This window comes from Notamacropus eugenii, chromosome 7 (genome assembly GCF_028372415.1).
Source record: "Notamacropus eugenii isolate mMacEug1 chromosome 7, mMacEug1.pri_v2, whole genome shotgun sequence".
NCBI classification, from domain to species: Eukaryota; Metazoa; Chordata; class Mammalia; order Diprotodontia; family Macropodidae; genus Notamacropus; species Notamacropus eugenii.
The window spans coordinates 2,995,467-3,020,282 of NC_092878.1; the positions used below are offsets into that span (position 1 = coordinate 2,995,467).

General features: G+C 38.7%; 1 protein-coding gene and 1 pseudogene across 6 annotated transcripts in view; one reads left to right on the forward strand and one right to left on the reverse strand.

The window, feature by feature from the left end:
* Positions 1–24,816, forward strand: part of ATP8B4 (ATPase phospholipid transporting 8B4 (putative)) — a 339,741-nt gene that overhangs the window by 81,977 nt on the left and 232,948 nt on the right. For 5 of the 6 annotated variants that reach the window (XM_072623610.1, XM_072623613.1, XM_072623609.1 and 2 more), the window contains 2 exons: positions 14,339–14,452; positions 17,111–17,209. The exons of the other annotated variant lie outside the window; for it this stretch is intronic. In XM_072623610.1, coding sequence (XP_072479711.1) covers positions 14,339–14,452; positions 17,111–17,209 — 213 coding nt within the window. The remainder of the gene's footprint in view (positions 1–14,338; positions 14,453–17,110; positions 17,210–24,816) is intronic. 6 annotated transcript variants of the gene reach the window in all.
* LOC140514913 (serine/threonine-protein kinase VRK1 pseudogene) lies at positions 5,872–7,268 on the reverse strand (annotated as a pseudogene).

The following is a 24,816-nucleotide window of genomic DNA, read 5'->3' on the forward strand; positions in this document are numbered from 1 at the left end:
AGATGCCGATTCTTCAATGATGCTCATTCCTGTTATGTCATATTTCATAAAAAGCAATCCTGTGTATGTGGATTACTAGGTACCCAGTTGAATTTGGCCCCATATATACATATTAATGGGCATTTCACATTTTCCTCTTTTCCTCTCAGTCACAAGTAGTGCTTTTGTAACATGCTCCTCTGCTAGTGGTCTGTGGTTTAATTTTCTGTGTATGATTGTTTTTGGAGGAGAGGCTATTTTTCATACCCTCTTCGCCTCCCTCCAGTCCCCTGCCATGACTACTTCTCTGTTTGTAACCAGATTATAAACTAACAATACCATATATGCTTATTCATTATGGGAGCAATCTTAGGATCTTTTCTTTCTTGTTTCTTCAGACTCATATCAGTTGCTTTTTATCGTGGTCATGACACTAAAACGCTTAATCAAATGCAAGAAGATGAACTTTTAGTTAAACTGTAATAGTCATTTTAAAAACCAAGATGGATTTAGATAGTGTATGATTCATAGCCAGCCACAGAGTGCTAGGGAGCGTGTCCCTGGACAACCACAGATCTGGTTCAGTTTAGCCTCTGATACGCATGACTCATCTTTTTTTTTTTTTTTTTTTAAGGAAACTTTCAAAGATAGAAGTAAACTGCTGTTAAAAATAAATCAGTTTGCTTATATAATTAATAGCACTGTTTACATTATTACAAGTGCAAGCGGCTCTGAAAACTGCCTGTATTTTTCACTGCTTGCTTCTTGTGATGAAATAGGGTTAGGGGAGAGGAGGCAATAAAATGGTTGGCAGACCATCGCATTTGGAGTCAGAGAGCCTGGGTTTGAATTCAGAGTCTGGGTTCAAACACAATGTCTCTTCCTAACAGTGAGATAATGCACGGGATTTCTCTGTTTTCTCATAAAGAGAATGAGAATAATGATACTTGTAATTGTTGTAGGGATCAAATGAGATAACGTTTATTAGGCATTTTATAAACCCTCTGTAAATGGGAGCACTCGTCATCAACCGTCATCATCCTCATCATTATCATCTCCATCATCTCATGGCTAGTTTCAGTTATTGGTTCACATGAATATGTGCATGTGGTTTTTTAAACTACCAAGGCAATTAAAATTTGTTATCTTTGTTCAAGGCTTTTAACTTTCAGAATGTTCTCTCATCCATCACCTCATTTTTCCTTTGCAATAAGATGAGAGAGGCAAATAGGTACTTTTGCCCCCATTTTACAGATGAAGAAACGGCAAAAATATAAACAATCTATTTATAGGATCATAAATCATAAAGGGATCATAAAGGGACCTCAGAGGCCTTCCAGTTTAACTCATTTTACATGAAAATATATGAAAATCCCCCCAAACTGAGGCCCAGGTAGATTGCCTGACTTCCTTAAGGTCACACAAATAGCAAGCAGCAGAATTCATATTTATAGTTCCTCCATACTAGAGATTTGGTTGTCAAATTCTATTTGTGGATATTTGTTTTAATGTCAAAGGTGGGAGTGGGGAACCTGTGGCCACATGTAGCCCTCTAGGTCCTCAGGTGCGGCCCTTTGACTGAATTCAGCCTTCACAGAACAAATTCCCTTAACAAAAGGATTTGTTCTGTAAAACTTGGACTCAGTCAGAAGCTGTACCCAAGGACCGCAGGTTCACTACCCCTGGGAGCCTGCCCCTAGTGGGCCGAGAATGTGTGGATTGAATAGATTCTTTTCTTATCTCTTTACTTGGTTGGGAGTAGAAGCGCTGTTAGCTACCAGGTATCCCTCTTTGCCCTCCACAGTCTTAACCAAAAGTTATACCACAACTCCTGATTTAAGGTACAATTGGGCCTTCCTTTCTGGCTATCACTCTCTCCTTTGCTTTTCCCCCTGCTTTCTCCAGGGCAGGGCTGGAAACTTGTTGCCTCAAGGGCATATGCTCTCCTTTCCTTCCCTTTCCCTTTCCCTTTCCCTTTCCGTCTTGCTAGAGTTTGAGCTGGAGATAATAGGAACCAGCCCAGTCATAACAATGAATAGGTTCACTCATTTCTAGAGGTGATAGCTCCAGACTCATGTGGAATTCTCTTTCTGCTCTTAAGGGAGCTCATAGAATTATTAATAGGATACAAAATAAACTAAAAAAAACCCACAACAAAACAAAACCCTAACCCCCACATTAGAGATGTCTTTTCTTCAACCATTGGTCATAGACTGGAATCCTCGCCCTAAAACAAGGAAGGAATCTTTCTATTCAAACTCCTTTTATGTATTTAGAACTACTGGAGCTTTTTTCTCTTCTGTACCCTCTAACATCAAATTGAAAATACACAAAGGAATACACATATTTGGGGAGACCACAGATGTTTTATGTGAAGAGAAAACCGGATTGAAAACGAAACAATTAAGACATAACAAAAGAACAAGTTGAATGGCTGCATAATTTCACATATTCCAGTTCTCCTGTCTCAGGATAATCAGTCAGTTAACTGGCACTATGTGTCAGGCAAAATTCTGGGATTACAAGGAGATGCCAAAACCAGTATCTGCTTTCAAGTAGTTCATAGTTTAAGGGGGAACAGGAGGCTTCATGTAAGCAACTATGTACAAATAAAAAATATACACGATAAATTAGGGGATAACCTTAGAGGGAAGGCACTAAGATTAAAAAGGACTGGGAAAAGCTTTATACAGGAGGTGGGATTTTTGTTAAGATATGAAGGGAGTCATGGAAGCTAGGAGGTAGAGATGAGGAAGGAAAGCATTCCAGACATGGGGGACAGCCAAGAAAAGCTCCCAGACTCCTCCAAGGTTTAGTGACTAGTTTGAGAAGTAATAAAGAGGCCATTGCCATTGTTTGGATGTCACTCTTACTCGGGGAGTAGTCATGTGGTCAGTTCTGGAGAGAGGGGATATAGTAAGTGAGAGCTGGCAATACCTCTGGTGAGAAAGAAACAGGCTCTGGATCAAAGCCCAGGTACATAGAGGATGAGATGAATGCTGGAACTATTATGTAAGAAGAAGTGATACAATTTGACAACAAATTACATATCTAGAATAAGGAAGAGAGGAGTCAAAAATTACTCTGAGGTCCCTTGCTTACTACGTTAATAATAACAATAACTCATATTTATGTAGCATTTTAAGATCTGTAAAGTGCTTTAAAATATTATCTCATTTGAACATCACAAAAGATTAATGTGGTAGATGCTTTTATTATCTGAATATTAGAGAAGGGAAACTGAATCTGAGCAGTTAAGTAATTTGCTCAAGGTCCTGTGACCACTAAGTGTGTGATTCCTGCTCACTTTCAGTGCTGCGGGAAGCAGCGACATAAGCCAGTATAAGAGAGAATTTGGATTTGAGAAAAAAATATAAAGACAAATATAGAGATCTTAGCTATGGTCATTCTGAGTTGGTGCTAGTGTGCAAGTATCAGTTTGACTTGGGGGAATACGCTTATGACTAAAATACAGCAGGCAATAATGTATCTTGTTTACAAGGAGCAAAAAATAAGAGGGGTGGTGGAGTTGCATTTGATCTCTGTATAGAAGTCTACCACCTCAGTGGGGACAGCAGAGGAGAAAATGTGTGGGAGGAAGTAAAAGGAGGGAGAGGAAGTATTAACGGGGCAAGTATAACTATGGACATTTTTAGCAAGAAGCGGGAAATGAATGATGGTACATAGGACATATGACAAAGTACACATGGAGGTAGAAGACCCAAGAAGGGATAGCAGCTGTTTGAACATCTTTCAGAGGTCATGTATGCTTGTTACTTCAATGAATTTGTGATCTTATCAATATGGGTACTATTTCCAGGGGTATGGATTGCAGTGCATCTGTAACTTTGGTGCATGGATATAGCTACGTCAATCAGTCAATGAGCATTTCTCAAGCATACGACATGTTCAAAGAGGGAAGCTAGACAGTGATTCGCAGCGCCAAAATTGGTTCAGAGGATGAGGTTGTTGAAATTTAGTTGTAAGGAAATGTATTTGGTAACCTTAGCTGATATCACTACTCCACTGGTAGTCAAGTCATTGTGGAGTGCAAAGGATGGCAATCATATTGGATGGAGAATAAGGTATATGGTCAAGAGCAGTCAGTATATAAGTACATAGAAAAAAAGGAGAGATATTATTTGGGATAATTGCATTGGAATAATTATGGGAGGTCCATAATAGTAATGCAGTTTCAAGAGGTAGGCTAGGAAAATCATTCCTTGTCACCCTGCCTTTGAGTTGGTCAAATATGCCTCCTCACTTAACTAAATATTAACATGTTCTAGTTTCAGGTCTTGACAGTTTCCTCAACCTTAGCTAGGTAAAGGGAAATGGAAAGATGTGTCCTTTAGATGAAAAATCAAATTGGAAATTTCAGAAAGCTATAAGGAAAGGGAATTGGTCCTTATCTTTTCTCAAAAATGTCAGTTTGATTCACCTATGAGTGGGTTTACCTGAGTCCTTTGCTATTTTGCTCATGCAGGCAGCTCTTTTTAATGGTGTAGGATAGTTAATACCCCAAGCCTATCCTGAGGAATAAGTAATGTATGTTAAAGGAAGGAGTGGGGGTGATTAATTTCCTATCAATGATGTTATAAATATAAGGAACCACTGGGAAGTGGTCCCCACCAGGAAGATAATAGGATTCACTTGGTTTCAACAAACACTTATTAAGCATCTACTGTGGGCAAACCAATGTGCTTGGTAATAGAAAACCAAAAATGAAATAGATCTTGCTGTCAATGTGGTTACAATCTATTGGGGGAGGGGGGAGAATACAGCATATAGCAGTAGTTACCAAAGTTTTTTGTTCTATGAACCTCTTTCAAAATAAAAATAAAAAGAGTTGTGGATCCCCAGGGTAATTTAATATATTACTTATACTTCAATTATTTATTGTTTGAAGAACCATTAAAGAATTTTTAGAGGAAACTCCTTAGGTCATCATTGAGAATCCCTAAGGGATTCATAAACCACTAAATGGGAACCATGTACACTAGTAAATGTCTCTAGGTCTCAATTCCTCGTCTGTAAAAAGATATGGACTAGATGACCTTTAAGATCCCTTTTACTTTCAAATCTATGGTTCTATGATCTTAATTATTTAATGAAGGCAATTGAGAAGGGGGTGACACTGAAAGCAGGAAGGGAGAGGTAGGGAGCAGAGAAGGCTTCAAGGAGGAGGTGGACAAAGATTCTGGGAGGCGGAGTTAAAACTTGGAGGGTCTAGAAGGCCTGGTAGATGGAGTTGGAGTTGGAGGTGGAGAAGTTGGACATGAGTTCAGAGAATAGCTAGTATCACAATTAGACTGGAATTTGGCATTAATTAAGGGGAATTGTATGAAATAGGCCCTGAAAGATTGGAAGGTACCAGAATTTGGTGGGCTTTAAAGGTCAGGTTATGTGGAAATGCTTAACGATTTTGAGCAAAAGAATTAAAAGTAGATTGTGTAAATGAATAGTCATGAAATAGTTGAGCATGTGAGTTTGTGGGGAGGTGGGGGGATGGGGAACAGGGTATTTTGGCCATAAAGAAGAACAGGGATAAAGCGTGGAGCAGAAAGAACAGAGTGTCCTGTTAAGTGAATGTCTAGTGGTACCATTTGGTTAGAGATTAGAGTAAACAAATGGGAGTAGTATTAAATCCTGACAAAGCAAGGGAGGGCCCCAAATTATGGAGACCTTTTAATAAGGAGCCACTAGAGTTGACCAAATCAAGGCTAGACTATGTATAATGAAGATAAGATGGGGGAGCTGGATAAAGAATGGATCATAGGGAAAAGAAAATAGAAGTGGGAGGATGTGTTAGTTAAGAGGAATTTGGGCTGTTGTGTCATATCCCTTCCCCTGTCCTCCAGTCTCAGTTCTTTCTGGAATTGTTGTTTTTTTTTATGTGAAGTATTTATTTTAATAAAAATCTCTAAACACTCTCCAAAGACACAAGAATTTAAAAATATTTCCACCTCCCTTCCTCCCAAGATTCGCATGAAAATTAAACACAACACCAGAAAGAAGAAAAGAATCATTATTGAAGAAAGGAGAAAGGAAGCGAATTCAGTGTATGGGCTTATTGTATTCATTCTACTTCAGGACTCTCTTTCTGGTTCTTGAATGAGTTTGAGATCCCTCCAATATATGTTGACATGAAATTTCCATATCTTCAGCACCTGATGCTATGCTTTCCTCTACTTCTTTCTTTTGCTTCTTTGGTCCTTTTTTTGTTAGCAAATCTCCATTTTTCCTAGATACCCAAGTCCAGTTTGCCATCATCCTTATTTCCTGTAGCCTTGAGCCCTTGCAAAAGTATTTCCCATAAATTCTGATAATGAGGTTTTTCTGTGCAGCCAATTATTTCACTTCTTCCTATATTTAGCAATTTCATCTGGCTTATTTTTCTCAGGAAAACACTTGTCCATCAAACTTGCAATATTTTCTTGGTAGCTAATTTTGGAATCTCAGACATAGTGAGGATCTTTCAAATTGTCCTCCCAAGGGAGATGGCCACTGATCCACTGGATCATGCAGTAACCTAGTATTTCCAAGTCACCTCGTTGTGATGGAGCCACACCCTTATGTGCATCAATACTTGTATACTCAGTGGTTCCATCATGACACCTTTTAGGGTCTTCTCTGTATTCTTTATGAACTCCTTCTGGACAATATCGGTAAAAAAGGCCATAATCTACTAAATATACCTGGTCAGGATTCTTGTAGTTCAGAAGAAGACTTGAGGCTTAGATATCTCCAAGTACATATTCATGCTCATGGATATATTCCAGAATATCCAGTATTCTTAAGCTTAACTGCAAGACAGTTTGCCATGAAAACCTTTTGGCATTAGCTTCATACAGTTTCTGAAGATCACTCCCAAAGCCGTCCATTACCATAAACCTATAACAGTTTCCATTTTTATCATGAAGTCCAGAACCCCAATACTTAGGAACACTGAGGTACTTCAGCTTATGGGAACGAATCCACTTTTGAATTAGCTCTGGTTTAGCAGCTCTCTGGTAGAACTTTAATTCTGTAAAAAGAGGTCCATTGTCACTTGGTGCCACTTTGATAACACAGGGGGCATCACTGCCAACCGACTTTGAAGAATTAGTATCAGTGAGATATATGCAACCAAAACCACGTTGACCGATAGGTTGCCCTACTTTCCATTCCTTTTTGGTAAGGTCAGTTAAAACTTCCCCTACTGCAAACTGTTCTGCTAGCTTTCTCCGTGCTGGACCTTTTTTTGCAGGTTGTGATGTTTTCACAAGAGGCATTTTTACTGAAACCACAATGCGGAAGGCTCCTTCACACACCCTTGTTTTTTTTTCTTGATACATTTTGGTTTTTACAGCACTTTTGTTTCCCAATTATGTCTCTTTCTGTCCTTTCCCAAGGGAATTAGCTCTTGTAACAAAGAATTAAAAAGATATAGAGAGATGGTGGGGGGCTGGGCAAGGGAAGCAGCACAGGCAATCTAATCAAGACATCTACCAAGCCTGACACGTCATAGTCTGGGGCTGGGTTTTGATCTTGGGTCTTTCCAAAAGTTGAAAAAGAAAGACATAGCATTGAGATTATGGCAAACCAAGTTTTTATTGTAAAAAAGTCTAAAAGGCCAGGGGAGGGGAGGATTTGGGGACCAAGAAGGATAAAGAAGTATATCTATGTTGTTTCCCTCACCCTTGGCCCCATTAGATTATGAGATCCTTGAATACAGGGGCTGTTTTTCTTTTTTATTAATTGTGCCCCCAGTGCTTAGCCCAGTGGCTGTTTTAGTAGGTCCTTAATAAATGTTTGTTGATTGGATTGCACATATCAGTCTTATGGACTTCAAAGAGGCTCCCATCAATGCTGAATTGGTTTTTTAAAATAGTAAATGTTAGAGCTGCTGACTTAGGGGACAGTGATGATATTTAATGTTGGAAGGTACCTTTGAGTCCAGCCTTTTCATTGTACTGAGGAGAAAACTGAGAGGGAGAGAGGTTGTGACTTTCCTAGGATCACCTAGCTAGTATAGCATCTGAGGCGTTACTCAAATCTAGTTCTTTCTGACTCCAAGTCTGGTGCTCTGTCCACTGAGGGAGCCAGGTGGCATAATGGATAAAATGCTGGGAATGGAATCCAGAAGACCTGAGTTCAAATCTAATCTCAGACACTCACAGTTTGACTAGGAAAATCTCTTAACCTTTGCTTGCCTCAGTTGCCTTGTCTCAAAAATGGCTATAATACAGCACCTACCTCTCAGGGTTGATATGAGAATCAAATAAGAAAATAATTGTAAAATGTTTAGACCAGTGGCTAGCACATTTGTAAGCATTATATAAATATTAGGTAATTTTTATTATTATGTCCTTCTGAGCTTAGGTCTTTTAACTCTGAAACGAAAACTCTTCCTAGCAACCATATCATGGTACCTCTCATAGTAAGAAGAGAGTGGGTACTGAGTAAGCTCTTACTAATGGACCAGAGGGTATAGTGGCATAAATTCTGGATTTCAAATCAGGCCTTGGGTTCAGATCTTGGCTCTGCTATTACCTGTGTGACCTTGAACAAGTTTTTTTTTTTAACTTCTCTGGGCCTCAGTTTTATAGTGCATCATAGGTTTAGAGCTGGAAAACACCTGAAAGGTCTTTTAGCCCAACCCTCTTGTTTTATAAACAAGGGAGGTTAAGTGTCTTACGCAGGGTCCGTGGGTAGTGATAGAACCTGGATTTGAAATTTGGATGCCTGATGCAGCTGTCATCCATAAAATGAAGGGATCAGACTAAATGGCTTCTAGGCTTCCTACTAGATCTTAATCTGTGGAGGTAGCACTGGCCCAGTTATAGTAATCAATCAATCAACATATCTTTATCAAAAGGTTATTATGGTGCCAGGAATTATGTTATACACAGGGCATAAAAGATAAAAATTTGCTTTCAGAGAGCTTACATTCTGGGGGGTGGTAAAAGAGACCATACATGATATACAAATTGTGTGTATAAGCTTTAATAGTTTAAAATGTAAAACAATTAGAGCTATTAACATTTTTAGCTTAATAAGTTTAAGCTGCACTAAGACGTTTGGGATGCTTTGTACTTGTATGCACAAGTAGTTCAGTCATTCAGTCATGTCTGATTCTTTGTGACCCCATGAAATACAGCATGCCGAGCCCTTCTGGCCTCCCTTATCATGTAAAGTCCATCCAAACTCATGTTTGTTGCTTCCATGACACTATCTATCCATCTTATCCTCTGCTGTCTCCCTCTCCTTTTACCTTCCATCTTTCCCACCATCAGGGTCTTCTCTAATGAGTCCTGTCTTCTCATTGTGTGTCCAATAGGATTTAAGATTCAACTTCAGCATTTGTTCTTCCAATGAATAGTCAGAATTAATTTCTTTAAATATCGACTGATTTGAACTCCTTACTGTCCAAGGGACTCTCAAAAGTCTTCTCTAACACCACAATTCGAAGGTGTTGATTCTGCAGCACTCAGCTTTCCTTAGAATCCAACTTTCATATCCATACACTGCTGCTGGAAAAACCATACCTTTGTCAATAAGGTGATGTCTCTGCTTTTTAGCATACTGTCCAGATTTTCTATAGCTTTCCTTCAGTCTGGGTTTTGATGACTCAGGGTAAGTGTAAATAGCAATTGTTTCAGTTCTGGCCAGCTCTGAGGTCTTCCCCTCTTAGATGAATTCTTTTGTGAAGGCAAACTAGGTTATCTTTTGCCTCAGTTCTTACCTAGCCTTTAACTACTGAATGGACATTGTCTCAGACAAACTGAGACCTGGGAAAGACCTTAGCTTAAACCTATGTCTTGCCATTGAGAGTGATTCTAAGGATTTTGCGCAGCTCTGCCTCACTTAAATCCAATTCACTTGCAAGTCAAGGCATCACCTTCCTGATGTCATTGATCATCTTTGAGAACCAAAAGCGAGCAACAACAACAGCTTTCCTTCAAACGAGCAAGAATCTTTTGATTTCGTGGCTCTAGTCACTGTGTGCAGGGATCTTTGAGCCAAGAACATAAAATCTCACACTGCTTCCATTTCTTCTCCTTCTATTTTCCAGGAAGTGATGAGACCAGATGTCATGATCTTAGTTAGTTATGATGTTAAGCTTCAAGTCAGATTTTACAGTTTCTTCTTTTACACTATTCAAGAGGCTTTTTAATTCTGTTTCATGTTCTGCCATCAAAGTGGTATTATTTGCACATTTGAGATTGTTGATATTTCTCTTGGTGACCTTAATTCCAGTTTTGCTTCACCCAGCCTGGCATTTTGTATGATGTACTCTACATATAACTTAAATAAATAGGGTGACAACATATAGCCTTGCCATACTCCTTTTTGAATTTTGAACCAATCATTTGTTCCAACTGTTGGTTCTTGACCCACACACAGATTCTTCAGGAGACAAATAAGGTGATCTGGTATTCCCATCATTTTGAAGACTTGCAGCATTTCACTGTGATCCACACAGTCAAAGGCTTTCATGGAGTCAATGAAACAAAAGTAGATGTTTTTCTAGAACTCCCTTGCTTTCTCCATAATCCAGCAGTTGTTGGCAATTTGGTCTCTAGTTCCTTTACCTCTTCAAAAACCAGCCTGCTCTTCTTGGTTCACATACTGCTAAATCCTAGCTTGCAGAATCTTAAACATAACCTTGCTGGTGTGGGAAATGAGTGAAATTGTTTGACAGCTTAAGCATTCTTTGGCATTGCCCTTTAGGATTGGAATGTAAACTCATCTTTTCCAGTTGAGTGGTCACTGCTGAGTTTTCCAAATTTGCTGGCATACTGAGTGCAACACTTTAACAGCATCATCTTTTAGGATTTTAAACAGTTCATCTGATATTCTGTCATTTCCACTAGCTTTATTGTTAGTAATGCTTCCTAAGATCCATTTCACTTCACTCTCTAAGATGTATGTTCTTGTAATCACATCATTAATTACTGATGGTGTTTAGATCTTTCTTGTGTACTTCCTCTGTATATTCTTGTCACCTTTTCTTACTCTTATATTTCTGTTAAGTCCCTGCCATTTTTATCTTTTATCATGCCCATTTTTGTATGAAACATTCCTTTGATATCTCTGATTTTCCTGAAAAGATTTGTTGTCTTTCACATTCAACTTTTTTTTTCTATTTCTTTGCACTGCTCATTTTAAGAAAATCCTCTTATTTCTCCTTGCTATTCTTTGGAATTCTGCATTTAATTGGACATATTTTTCCCTTTCTCTTTTGCCTTTCACTTTCCTTCTTTCCTCAGCTATTTGTAAAACCTTACCAGTCGGCCATTTTGCTTTCCAGCTCTCTTTTCTTTTGGAATATTTTTTGTTGCTGCCTCCTGTACAAACCTCTGTCCATAGTTCTTTAGCTTCTCCTATCTGCCAGATATAATCCCTTAAATCTACCCAGCATTTCCACTTCATATTCACAAGGGATATTATTTGGGCCATACCTATATTGGTTTTCCCTACTCTCTTCAATTTAAGTCTGAATTTTACAGTAAGAAGCTCAAGATCTGAGCTACAGTCAGCCCAGGTCTTGTGTATATGTAGAGCTCGTCCACCTCTGCCTGCAAAGTATGTGTAATCTATCTGATTTTGGCATCGTCCATCTGGAGATGTCTACGTGCACAGTCATCTTTTGGGTTGTTGATGAAGATTATTTGCTATGACCAGAGAGTTATCTGGACAAAACTCTATTAATCTGTGCCCTGTTTCATTCTGTATTCTAAGGCCAAACTTGCCTGTTATTGCAATTATCTTTTGATGGCCTTGTTTAGCATTCCCATCTCCTATGATGGATGTGACATCTTTGTTTTTGGTGTATTTCTAGAAGATGTTGTAGGTCTTCATAGCACTGACCAACTGGCCTCTTCAGCATCAGCGGTTGGATAATAGACTCGTGTTATCATTTTACCTTAGATTCAAACAGTTATCATTGTATCATCTTTGAGATTGTACCCACTACTGCTTTTCTCAGCCTTTTATTGACTATGAGGGCTACTCCATTTCTTCTAAGGGATTCCAGCCCATGGTAATCTATGTAATGATCACCTGGATTCCCATCCATTTAAGAGCAGTGACACCTGAGAGGTTCCTCTTTAATCTTTTTACCTCCTATTTGACCACACCCAGCTTCCCTTGGTTCATGGATCTTACATTCCAGATTCCAGTGCAATATTGATCTTTCCAGCATTGGCCTTTCCTTCTGTCACTATGTACGTCCACAGCCGAGCTTTCTTTTGGTTTTAACTCAGCTGCTTCCTTCCTTCTGGAGCTGTTTGTACTTGCCCTATACTCATCCCCAGTAATGAGTCGGATGCTTCCTGACCCAGGGGCTCATCTTCTGATGTAATGTCTTTGAACATTTTAATACTGTCCATTGGGTTTTCTTGGCAAAGATACTGAAGTGGTTTGCCATTTCATCTTCCAGTTAATCATCTTTTGTCAGAACTCTATACTGTGACCTGTCCAGCTTGGGTAACCCTGTATGGCAAAGCTCATTGTTTCACTGAGCTGTGCAAACCCTTCTGTCATGACAAGGTAGTGATCCAGTATAAAAAATATATAAGATATAAAACATATGCAAAATGTTATGTATAAGTTGATGGGAGGGGCTCATAGCATACTGGCCGCTAGGGAGATCGTAACCTGTTAAAATTCTCACCATTCCGATTTCTCCTAGGACTCCCAGGGCAGCTAGGTGTCATAGAGTTTGGGGTCAGGAAGACCTGAGTTAAAATATGGCCCCCTCCAACACTTACTATTCGTGTGAATCTGGGCAAGTCATATAATTTCTTCTGCCTCAGTTTCCTCACCTCTATAATGGGGATAATAATGGCACCTGCCTTGTAGGGTTGTGAGAATCAACAGTGCCTGGCACATAGTGGGAACCACATAATGGGGGAGGGAACATGCATTTATATACTGCTCCATTACTATTATTGTTATTAAGTCACTTGGCAGAGAAAGCATAAGATATCCCCCTCCTTGCAGGTTCCCTTTGAGTCCCCCCTACCTCCCACAGACATAAGATTCTTTGAAAGCATAACCTAAGAAAGCAGCGTGATGTGGTGGAAGGAATCCTAGGGCTCAAGGACCCAGTATCCAATCCTGACTTTGCCACTATTATATGTATAATCTTGGGCCTCGTTTTCTTCCTTTGTTTAGATGACTGTGAAGGTCCCCCCTCCCCCAGCTCTAACTCTCTGTGAAAGGACTTGGGTGTCTATTAGGCTGTTAACTCACATGTGTCGGTTCTGTTGGCTAGTTTATTTTGGTCACTGGGCCTGCTGGTGCTTGCTTACTGTCAAGAGTTATTTCCAAGCCCACATATGAACTTGCAGAGCTCCAATGAATCTTCTCAAACCAGGCACAGATACAGGAATGGTGCACTAGGAGTATGGGAATAGGGAATCTCAGGGGGTGGAGGAGTTGCAACCTAATTGGCTTTCTCTCTCAGGAGGGTTGTTGTGCTTTAACAAAGACTTCACTTGTTATCAAGAATAAGTCATCCCAGAAAAAATGCCAGCCTTGAGCAGCACAGTGTACAAAATCCTATAGTTAATTGGTCTTTAAGTTTAGAGAGTCTGCCTGCAGTAATGCAAGTGCTGCATTTGGGATGAGAGGACCTGGGCTCAAGTACTACTTCAGCCACTCCCTGTGTGACTATGGGGAAAGTGACTTCTTATCTTTAATTTTCAGTTTTCTCAACTGTAAACCAGCTTGGACCAGATGAATTGGAAGATCTTTCCTGGTTCTAGATCTGTGATCTATGATCTTGTTAAAGCACAATTCTTATGTTTGGCTCACATATTTTAGGGCTATCTCTGTTGATGAGCAGATGTGCTGAACTGCAGAATGTTAGAACTGGAGGCATGTTAGGAATGATCTGATTCACTGCTCCCAACCCCCTCCATTTTACAAATTGGAAACTGAGGCTCAAGAGGAGAAATAACAAATGGCAGAGACAGGACCGAGGGTGTGTTGGAGCCAGCTTGAATCTTTGAGCCGGTTGTTAAATTTTCAGTGTGAGCAGTTATAGGTTAGAAATCAGAAAACTCACAAATTTAAGATTTGTTGATTGTCTAGACTTAAAGTGAAAGAGAAAATGTTAATAATACAGATTAATTTAAAAGTGTATTGTGAGAACTTTTTTTTTTTTCTTTTTGGAGAGCTGGTTGTTTAAAGTTCAGTAGCACCTTCTGGGCTGGTACTCAGATTTAATATTCTTTCACCTGTCTTGTGCATTATAATTTGTTTTTGTATTCTCAGCGCCTAGCACAGTTCCTGGCACATAATACTTGTTGATCAATTGATTGGGTGCCTCTGCCAATACTAATGTGTTGTTATGTTTCTTTTCCAGAATAACCGCATCCATACCTCTAAGTACAATGTTCTCACCTTCTTGCCTATTAATTTATTTGAACAATTCCAACGGGTGGCCAACGCCTATTTCCTTTTCCTACTGATTTTGCAGGTAATGCACAAGTTCCCTTTCTTTACCACTTGGTTTACAATCTAGTAGACTATAAACTCCTTGAGAGCAGGGATGGTTTTCATTTTGTCTATAGTGTCTAGTAGAGGGGACAGTTAGGTGGCACAGTGGATAGAGCCCTGGGTCAGTAGGAGTCAAGAAGACTAGTCTTCATGAGTTCAAAATCAGGCTGTAGACACTTAGCTGTGTCACCCTGGGCAAGTCACTTCACCCTATTTGCTTCAGTTTCCTCATCTGTAAAATGAGCTGGAGAAGGAAATGGCAAATTACTCTTGTGTCTTTGCCAAGAAAACCCCAAATGGGGTCATGAAGAGTTGGATACTACTGAGAAAAACGGCTGAACAGCAAAACACCTAGTAGAGTCCTTTGCGTATAGTAGGTGCTTAATATATACATTTTTTGGGGGGGGGGAAGAGGGAGTGCATTGGACTTGTTGAATTGGTTGTTAAAAAAAGATTTTTTTAACTTTTGGAAACATGAAGAAATACAATTAGTGCAATACACATGATTAGGTAAATTATCCTTTCAGATCATATTTTCATGGCTATTAGATTGGTTTTTTCTTCTTGTTGAACATGGGAGTGCCAGCAGCGTATTAAAACATCACATTCATCATTCTAAGTATCAAGGTCACTTTTAAATTCAGCCTTGCCCTTTATTTGAACCATACCAGACCCTAGCAATTATTGTTAATAGCCTCCCTCCATGCTTTTTTACTTCCTCACTTGCCATTGATAATATTTACAGGGCTAAGGCAAAAGGACAATAACCAAGCTCTTTTTTTAGAGCTTAATTTGATAACTTTCATTATTCCATGTTTTTTTTTTCATAAAAGAGATACAACAGCTTTTACTTGTAGATATAAGATATTCCATATGTATTTGATAAAAGCATTTAGTGGTAGAAATTTGTGTTGTTAATTTGAGGGTAATGATTTTTAATTTCTTTCCCTTAAAGTAAAGGTTGTACCTAAGCGTGGATGGGCTCATTTTCTAGCTTTTACTAATAACAAATGAAATAAAGAGATAAAGTTTGGTGATTTCATTGATATTACTCATTTTTGACTGAGAGATAGAGAGTAGTCTTTTAAGTCAGGAAGACAGGAACTCAAGTCCTATTTCATACCTGCAAAAATGGGAGCCTGTGGATCCCAGATTAAGAACCTCTACTCTAAGACAGTAGAAGAAAAATTGTTGATTTGCCTTTGTAGAGGGAATTTCTATAATAGTAAAATCATAGGTGCAGACCCCTGCCTCCATTACCCCACCAAAAAACTACCAGCTCCCAAATACACTGAAATATTAGGAATTTTTTTTAAAAGGACACTTTTGACATGATTTTTTCAAAATATATTTTAGTCTCTCAAAGATGTCATCTTTGATTTCTATGAATAACTCTTCCATCAATCCAGCTTATAACACTGCTATCTCTTATTTTCTGTACCAAAAAAAAAAAATTATCACCTAGTGGTTAACTTTTGGTGGGCAGCCTCTTTGAACTTATCTGGCTAGCCCTCAGACAATAGATGTAGAGTCACAGAGTCTGTCCTTAGACTTTTTTCCTCAAGTTCTTTTCAGCTTGATGGAACTGCCGGGGCTTACATAGCCTTCAAGAACCAAGGTTAACCTCTATGTCATGATGTGACATTGAAATAGGACTTTAATTGTAGCTTTCTGTGTATAAATACCATCTTATTAAGAAATTATTAAAATCACCAAATTATCAAAAATAAGTTGTTTTTCTTTTTTACTTGAGACTGCTTTTGGTTTCATTTATTTTAATTATCTGGGTGTGCCTCTTGACAACTTTCTTGTAACAGCTTTACTTTTTCAGATTCCTAAGGGTTAGATAGAAATTTTGAAACCCAGTGTTTCGTGTGAGCAGGGTCTATTGTTTCTACAATGGAATACTTTCACAGAATCAAACAATTTTGGAGTTGTAAGATCAATCGCCTCATTTTGCCAATGAAGAAACAGAAATCAAGAGAAGTTAAGTGACAAGGGTGCCCAGCTATTTGTAGGAAGAGATGGAAAGAGGATTTAGGTTTCTTAACCCCTACTTGGGTGCTTTTTACAACTTCATCCTTGCATCATAGAGTGAGAGTTGGAAGGTCAGAGGTCTTCTAGTTCAACCCTTCATTTTACACATGAGGAGCCCTGCTACACAGCCATAACACCCTCAGTAAATGAGCCTCAGATGTTTGAGGGTGGGGATAAAAAGTGGAGAAAGAGTAGGAGATTTATCTAAAGCTTAAAATGTCAAATATTAAAAAAAAAAAAACCAAAACCCACAACCAAACAGAACTTAATGTCTCTAAAGAATATTTTTGCCAAATTAATATTAGTCATGAAAGCATTCAAGAAACTCATTTTCACTGGTCCACTTTGTAAAGATGCGTTATGAAATTCAGTACCTTAGGAGGTTAATTTTAAAAAATGCTAAATCATGTGATGTTTGTTTGCAGATGAATACTCTGAAAGTCCCTTGTGATATCCTCTTATTACTCACTGGAGTTAAGGAATATTTAGGTGACAGTATTGAAATTTTAACAAATTATGTTCTCAGAGGAAAGTGACACATTGTTGGCTAAAGAAATCCTCTGACTTTGAGGGTAATAAAATCTAAAATCGTCTCTTGCAGCTAATTCCAGAAATATCTTCCCTGTCATGGTTTACAACCATTGTGCCTTTAGTTCTGGTGTTAACCATTACTGCTGTCAAAGACGCCACTGATGATTTTGTGAGTATTTGTCCTGGAGTCTTTCTTATTGTTTCAAATTCTTTTCATTTCTATCCCATTTCTAATGCACAGAAGTAGAATGTAAATCCCTTGGACTTCTAGAAACTATTTCATTTTGGTCTTTTTATTGCTAGCACCTAGAACATACCTTGGACACAGTAGGTGCTTAATGTTTTTTGAATGGAACTGAATATGATGTGCACTTCATCATGATATCTTGCGGGCTAGTAGATGGTGCAGCAGATAGAACACTGTGCTTTGACTCAGCTTCAGGAGTTCAAATCTGGCCTCAGACACTTACCTGGGCAAGTCACTGTTTGCCTCAGTTCCTCATCTGCAAAATGGGCTGGAGAAAGAAATGGCAAACCACTGTAGTACCTTTGCCAAGAAAACCCTCAAATGGGGTCACGGAGAGTCAGAACGAGCCAGCACCAACCGAGAAGCTAAAGGGAAACATGAAGGTTTTTGCTGCCTCACATAGTATTTTGTACATAATTGGTGCTTAATAAATGTGTGCCAAGTTCATTTGAATAAAAAAAATGCTCACAATTTCTTAGTTTTATCAAATAAGGAGCAGTTAGAGTAGAAGATGATGGCCCTGGAAAGAAGTGGGAGTAGGATTCCTATGTTGGCAAATTTGCTTTTAGGGAAAATTGCTAAATTAGATACCCAGCTTTTAAGCTGTTAACAGGATAAATTAATATTTTTTGGTATGTGTGCTTCTTCTTTGATTGCATCTATTCAGAGGTATAATGTATTAAGGAGAGAGGCTACTATCAAAGGTTCTCTCAATTGGTATCATTAGAGAGACTGAAACAGGTCAATGAAAAGGGGAATTGTGAGGAGAAACCTGGAATGACTAGGAGTGAAGCATCATCTGATGTTGTGAGATCTTCAGTCTCAAACGCTTAAATTTCCTCTTTTCATTTCTGAGCTAACACACAGAACATTTTAATTTCTTTGGAGTTCTGTCCTTTATTTTTTATAAGTGCCTTCATAATGCCATACTCTGATGCCTCTTCAAGGTATGAAAATGAACCAGGGCTCTCTGGAAGGCTGTATTGGTGGGCCATGAGATCTGGCAAATTTAATTGTAATGGAAAGAATGGTCCTAAAGACAAACCTGAATCTTCCATCTAAGGACAGTTCAGTGAGTTATGAAGAAGTTTATCACCAATAGCTTGACCACTAGCTGATGAAGTGTTTTGGCTGAAGCAACAATGAAAAACAAGAAAATTTAAACAAATGTCCTCTAGTACCTCATGACTATCCTGCTTTCACAAGTATACTGGAGAAATGTGGGAAATGTGGAAGACAATGCTAAGAAGCACATAGTTTTTAGACCAACTCTAACCATTAATTTGACTTCTTGGTATTTCATATAGGATTTTTGTCTAAGATTCAACAAATTGACATATTAAAGGAAGGACTGAATAAAATCAGTACTGATATTATCATGATAAGGCTAGAAACCAAAAGGATATTCAGCACTGAAACATGACTCAGAGTTTCTTCTCTTTAATTTCTAACTTAAAGGCAAGAAGGAACATTATCTCCTGAGTTATTTGATTATCTCTTCTTAAAAAACTCATGGTGAGCATAAACAAAAAAAACCCCACACAAACAAAAAAATACCACCATGAATACACTCGTATCTGGTACATCAGCATCTATTACAGAAGATGAAGAGGTACAAAAAAATTCTTTGAAGGATTTGACAGGACCTTCCAAGTTAGTCAAGCTATACTAGGGACTTTAGTGGGAAGACAGACACCAGAGAAGATGGAAAAATATACCTTGAAACATACGGTTCAAGAGTAGAAAACCAAAGAGATCAAGTATTTACAGACTACTTGGAAGTCTCATATCCATATGTCATAAATTCTTTTTTGAAAAAGAAAGTTGACAGACTCTACACATTGTAGCACTAAATCTCTCAAATAAAATGAACTAGATCTTCTTAAGTACTGAGGTCCCTTCCAACTCTGAAATTCAGTAAATCTATGATTTTGATTCTGTGACGGAGGAATCATTTCAGCATCAGCAATCTATGGATAGTCAGACTACTGATGAGAAAGAGTAAAAGTGGAGATAATTCCATATCAGAAGAAAGGATAAAGATGAGAATGCACTGCATATAGCTTCAACCTGACCTATTTGAATAAGCTAAAAATGGGAAATGAATAAAGGGAAAATATTGACTTTGATTATTATAGTTTTCTGTAAAAGTTTTTAAAATAATATTTTATTTTTTCCCAAGTACATGTCAAGACAATTTTTAGCATTCATTTTTACAAGATTTTGAATTCCAAATTTTCCTTTCTCCCTCTTTTCCCTCCCCTCTTCTGAAAATGCTAGGCAATTTGATATAGGTTATACATTTCAACAAAAGTTTTAAAAGCAATCTATATAATGAGGAAGCCACAAGAATCCAGAAATTGCTTTAGCCATCAAACATTTTAGCTTCTTGCCAAGAAAAGCTATATAATCTTTAAAGAATCAAAATTACCCAAAGGGCAATAGAGTGGGTGAAAGTAGACTGCAATATATTTGAAGGCCACCTTCATGCACGAAGCAGAGTAAGGAATACTGTTGAAGAAATGTATCGTTAGCAAAGGTGATAGATGACTGTCACAGCAAGGCAATGCATAAGTCCATAGCACGCTAACAATTGGAATACTATACTGGGATTCACACTGTATAAAGACTTAAAGGAAGGCCACCAGCATACTGGATAGTTTTTCTATAGAGAATTGATGAGAAAACATGACCAAAAGTCCTGTGGGAAGAGGAAGCGCAGGTGAGTTGAGATCTGCTTCATGGGATGGAATAGCTAGGTTGCTAAGATCCCAGAATCATTAAAGTTTAAGTAACACTATTTTTGGTGGGCCAGCTTCTTCTAGCTCTGTCATTCAGGGACATTTCCTGAGGTCTGAGGACTAGTGTGAGACAGAGTTCAAGTTTTCAGAGAGTGCAATCTGCGTGCCAGGAAATTGTCTTGTTTGCCTTTCTTGATCAGTGACAACAGTAACTGATTTGGTTATTGAGCAGGGATCAAAAGTAGTCATTTGGCCTCTGAAAATCTTTAGAATGAGGAAATGAATAAAAAAAATTTATCGTTTATATGTTAATCTCCTAACAAAATTTTACTGTGCTATAATGTATTTTAAGCAGCAGCTAGGTGGTGCAGCAGATAGAGTGCGGACCCTGGAATCAAGAGGATCTGAGTTCAGTTTCAGCCTCAGACAATTACTAGCTGTGTGACCCTGTTTGCCTCAGTTTCTTATCTTTAAAATGAGCTAGAGAAGGAAATGGCAAACCACTCCAGTATCTTTGCCAAGAACACTCCAAATGGGATCACAGAGAATCAGATGCTACTGAAATGACTCAACTGCAGCAAAGTACTTTAAATAAAATGAGTATACAAGGTGCTTGATAATTGAATTATCCCCTCCCCTTCCAAAAAAGCACCAGAATGCCAGACACTGGGCTAAGCACTGGGGATACAAATACAAAAAACAGAAAAATCCCTGTCCTCAGGAAGCTTATATTTTCATAGGGTAAGATAATATACGTAGGGGAGTGGAAGTTAGGGAGTGTGATTAGATTTTAGAGGTCATTGGGACAGTGAGTGGAAACATAGGACCATTGGTTGACTCCCCACAAGTGATAGTTTTGATATAATTATTGTCCCCAGAGTAAGAGGTGGAAAGGGGGTAGGAATGATAACTAAGCCACATGTTAGGAAGATGACCAGAGTTTACCATGGCGGGTCTGGAGCCAGGTTAGATATGGTTAACTCTCATTAATAAGGAATGGGAAGAAATTGCACTAGAAATCCATAGAGAGGAAGAATGTATGAGATTAAACAAATATTCTAGTTCTTCAGACAAGCCCCAGGCTGCCAGTTGCCTTGCTTGAGTGGGGAGGGGAGGCCAGGACCACAAGGTGGGCCTGGGTCAGGATCAGGATCAGTAGAGAGTGGGGAGTGCATGTGCTGCTTCAGTGGCTGCAAGTTGGGAGGGCTGTGTTAGTTAGTGCACAGGTGTGTGAGGTGGTAGAGTACACAAATGATTTTATATCCTTATTTACAAAATTACCTGACAGAGCAAAGACAAAAATCTCATGGTTTCCTATTTGTGTACTTATTTCTTCGAAGCACTCGCTGTGGTAGAGCAGAATTCAGTCTCAGAGGATTCCCTTTTTCACAAGGTGGCTGCCACACACGTTTGGATTCTACAGCATTCCTTGAGAGATACTGTCATAGAGACAATTTGTTCAAAGGCCTTCTGAAGATCAGTAGTAAGGGGAGCCCAGCATAGACAGATGAATGCTCAGTAAAGTGTTCAGTGCTGTCTTGGAAGATGTCTGGTGAGAGATTCCCTATAGAACAAGGATCCTTCACCTTTTTTAGTGTAATGGATTCCATTGGCAGCCGGGTAAAGCCTATGGACACCTTCTCACAGTAATGTAAAAAATATGGAATTACCAAAAAACCCAATTATATTGACATGAAGGTGTAATTTGATTCCTTCAACATTCTTGAACCCCTGGTTGTAGAAGGAGATATCTTCTAGAAGATCTTGTTTGCAGATAACATTTTTATGGTTACATCAGGCCTCCCAAAATTGTTGGGGCTCCTCAGTGATATCCATAACCATTTCAAAGAGATAAGAGCCACCACCCAGGGGAAAAAAAGAATGAATAAAAATGCCTCTTATTCAGAAAGTTACATATAATTGAATGAGGAGCCAGATGAGTTAGTCTATTAGTACTTTCAACTTGGTCAGTCATTGAAGATGGAGAATAAACTCCTCCCAGAAATTAATAAGAGACAGAAAGTGCTCTGGGTTGCATTTGGAAAATATGTAGCATTTTGAGTGATCTCAACCTGCTTCCCCATTTTTTTGAACAGTGGTCATCTGGTAATGCTATATGGCTATGAAATATGAAGCCTGACAATCTCTGAGGAATGCAGAGGGCAACAAATCATAAAGCGCTATGTAAATGTTATTATCATTAATATTGTTAATTACATCAAAATGGAATGGAGCCCTTACTGTACTTTGGAACAGTTTAAATAAAGGACCATGGGAAGGAAAATACTTTGCCTAATACTGTCTGAGGGCAAGTGACAAAGATTGAATGTTCTAGTCTGTGACTGCCTTCAGAAAAGAGACACAGATGACACTTTTCTTTTGAGCCCTTTTTCTGATTTTAGTGGTGAATGAGATAAGAGTGACATAACAGAGAATGAGAAAAGAGAGAAAAATTAGAGCTGGATAGAACCTTAGAAATCCTGGAGCAAACTCTTCTCCTTTGTGTTCTTATCTCTGAACTGGGGGTGGAGGGGTGGGTAAAAGTGGGTAAAGGGCTTAAAGATTAATAAGAAAAGTGATGGGTTCTACCCTCCTCCTCCTCCTCTTCTTATTCTCCTCCTTCTCTTTCTTCTTCTTCTTCTTCTTCTTCTTCTTCTTCTTCTTCTTCTTCTCCTTTTCCTCTTCCTCTCCTCCTCCTCTTTCTTCTTCTTCTTCTTCTTCTTCTTCTTCTTCTTCTTCTCCTCCTTTTCCTCTTCCTCTCCTCCTCCTCCTCCTCCTCCTCCTCCTCCTCCTTCTTCTTCTTCTTCTTCTTCTTCTTCTTCTTCTCCTTTTCCTCTTCCTCTTCTCCTCCTCCTCCTTCTTTTACTTCTCCTCTTTCTCTTCCTTTTCCTCCTCTTCCTTCTTTTCCTCCTCATTTTTCCTTCTTCTCCTTCTCCTCCTCCTCCTCCTCCTCCTTTTACAAAAATAGATAAAATTGTACAAATCTTGGTTCCAGTGGGAGGAGCCATGACAAAGGCATGGAAAATATGGGAAGGTTCAAGAAATAGGAGGAAAAAAGCCAGAAGAAAGAGGACTAGATCTTCATTCTTATCCTGCCTAAGTGGAGTTCCAAATTGCCTTTGCTCCATTAATCTAAAATACGAAATCTTTGTAAAACATTCTTCATGGATCACAAAGGAAGTAATTAGTTGTTTAAAGTTGTAGCTTAGTAGCCCCTACCACAATGAAATACTGTAATGCATTAACTCTGGTAGGTTAGTCTTTTCTCTTACCTTGCCTCTGTTCCATTGCTATTTCCTACAATCTTCCTCCCTCTCCTAATCCCTTTTCGAGCATCCATATATGTACTATCTTCTGTCATTATAATGTAAGTACCTCAAGGGCTTTTACTTGTGTCCTCAGAGCTTAGAACAGTGCCTGGCACAAAGTATGTATCTGTGTATGTACGTATGTATGTATGTTACTGTCTAGCTAACTACAGATGGCACCTACTGGAGGCATCTAGGTTAAGGTACAAAGTAGAGAAGAGTTTAATGTGAGTTTATAAAAGAAAGAGTATTGAAGAGGATGGATATAGAAGAGACAAGGGTTATTGGGGAAGATTGTGACCAGTTTGGAAAAAGAGAAGGCTTTGCACAGACTAGGGAGAGCTCTTCAGTTGTGGACACCTCATTTTAGGGAGCTCATTAACAAGCTGATCCCAATCCCCTTTGACAGTGTACTTATACTAAAAATGCCATAGAATCTTGAAGTATCAAAAAGGTGACCAGACAGAGGGTACCAAGAAGAATGAGGAACTTATAGATCAGGCCTTACGTACCAGTGAAAGCAACTGGGGATGTTTATAGTGAGGAAGAGAAAGCCTTGTAGGCAAGGACAAACTGGTAGATGTCTAACAACTGACTCTCAGGGGGAGAAAAATGTGCACAGGACACAATTTTAAGTTTAACCTGTATTTTCTCCATTATTTTTTTTAAGTTTAGATAGTCAATAGAATAAATTAATCCCTGCTTTGTAGCATTTGCCTCTTTCTGAGGGGCAAATGCTCACAATGAAAATTTGATGACTCTCCAGAGCTGGTTTGAATTGGCTTTGGCAGACCACCAATTTTAGGGGATTTGAAAGCAGACTTAAAGTGTTTGAAAGGCTGTGGATGGGAGATTTGTGTTGATCTGTTTAGCCCTAGAGAATTGGACAGGTCGTTGTGGCAAAAACGCCAGATTTGGAGTCAGTGAACATGCTCTACTACTTCTTATCTCTGACAATTCACTCAATGACTCTGGACCTCAGGTTTCTCATTGGGAAAATAAGGAAATTGGACAAGATGATTTTTCAGGTCCCTTTCAGATCCAAAAACATGCTTAGCCTTTTCTTTTGCATATTCCTAACTGACCTTTATAGTGAGTTCATTTCCAAATTCCCATTAGATATAGGCAATTGAATGACCTGGAAGAGTCTTAGGTACTTAAGTTGGCTTCAATAACTCAACAAACATTTATTAAGCACTTACTGTGTACATGGCATTGCATAATGTTATCATTTTAGGACCATATGGAAAAGATTTCAATTAAGATTTGGATGGAAAGAACACTACAATTTGATTCTTACTCGAGGGTGGAGGAACATGCAGAGATTGCCTTGCTCTTTTTGTGGCAGAGGGGAAAAAGAAGGTTGAATCTAGAGATCTCCTCTCTCTTTCCTGTTGAATACTCTAGCTATGGTGGCCCTCAAGGAAACTGAGACCATCTAAAATGCCTGACTTATTAGGATCTGAAGACAGTGGCTTTG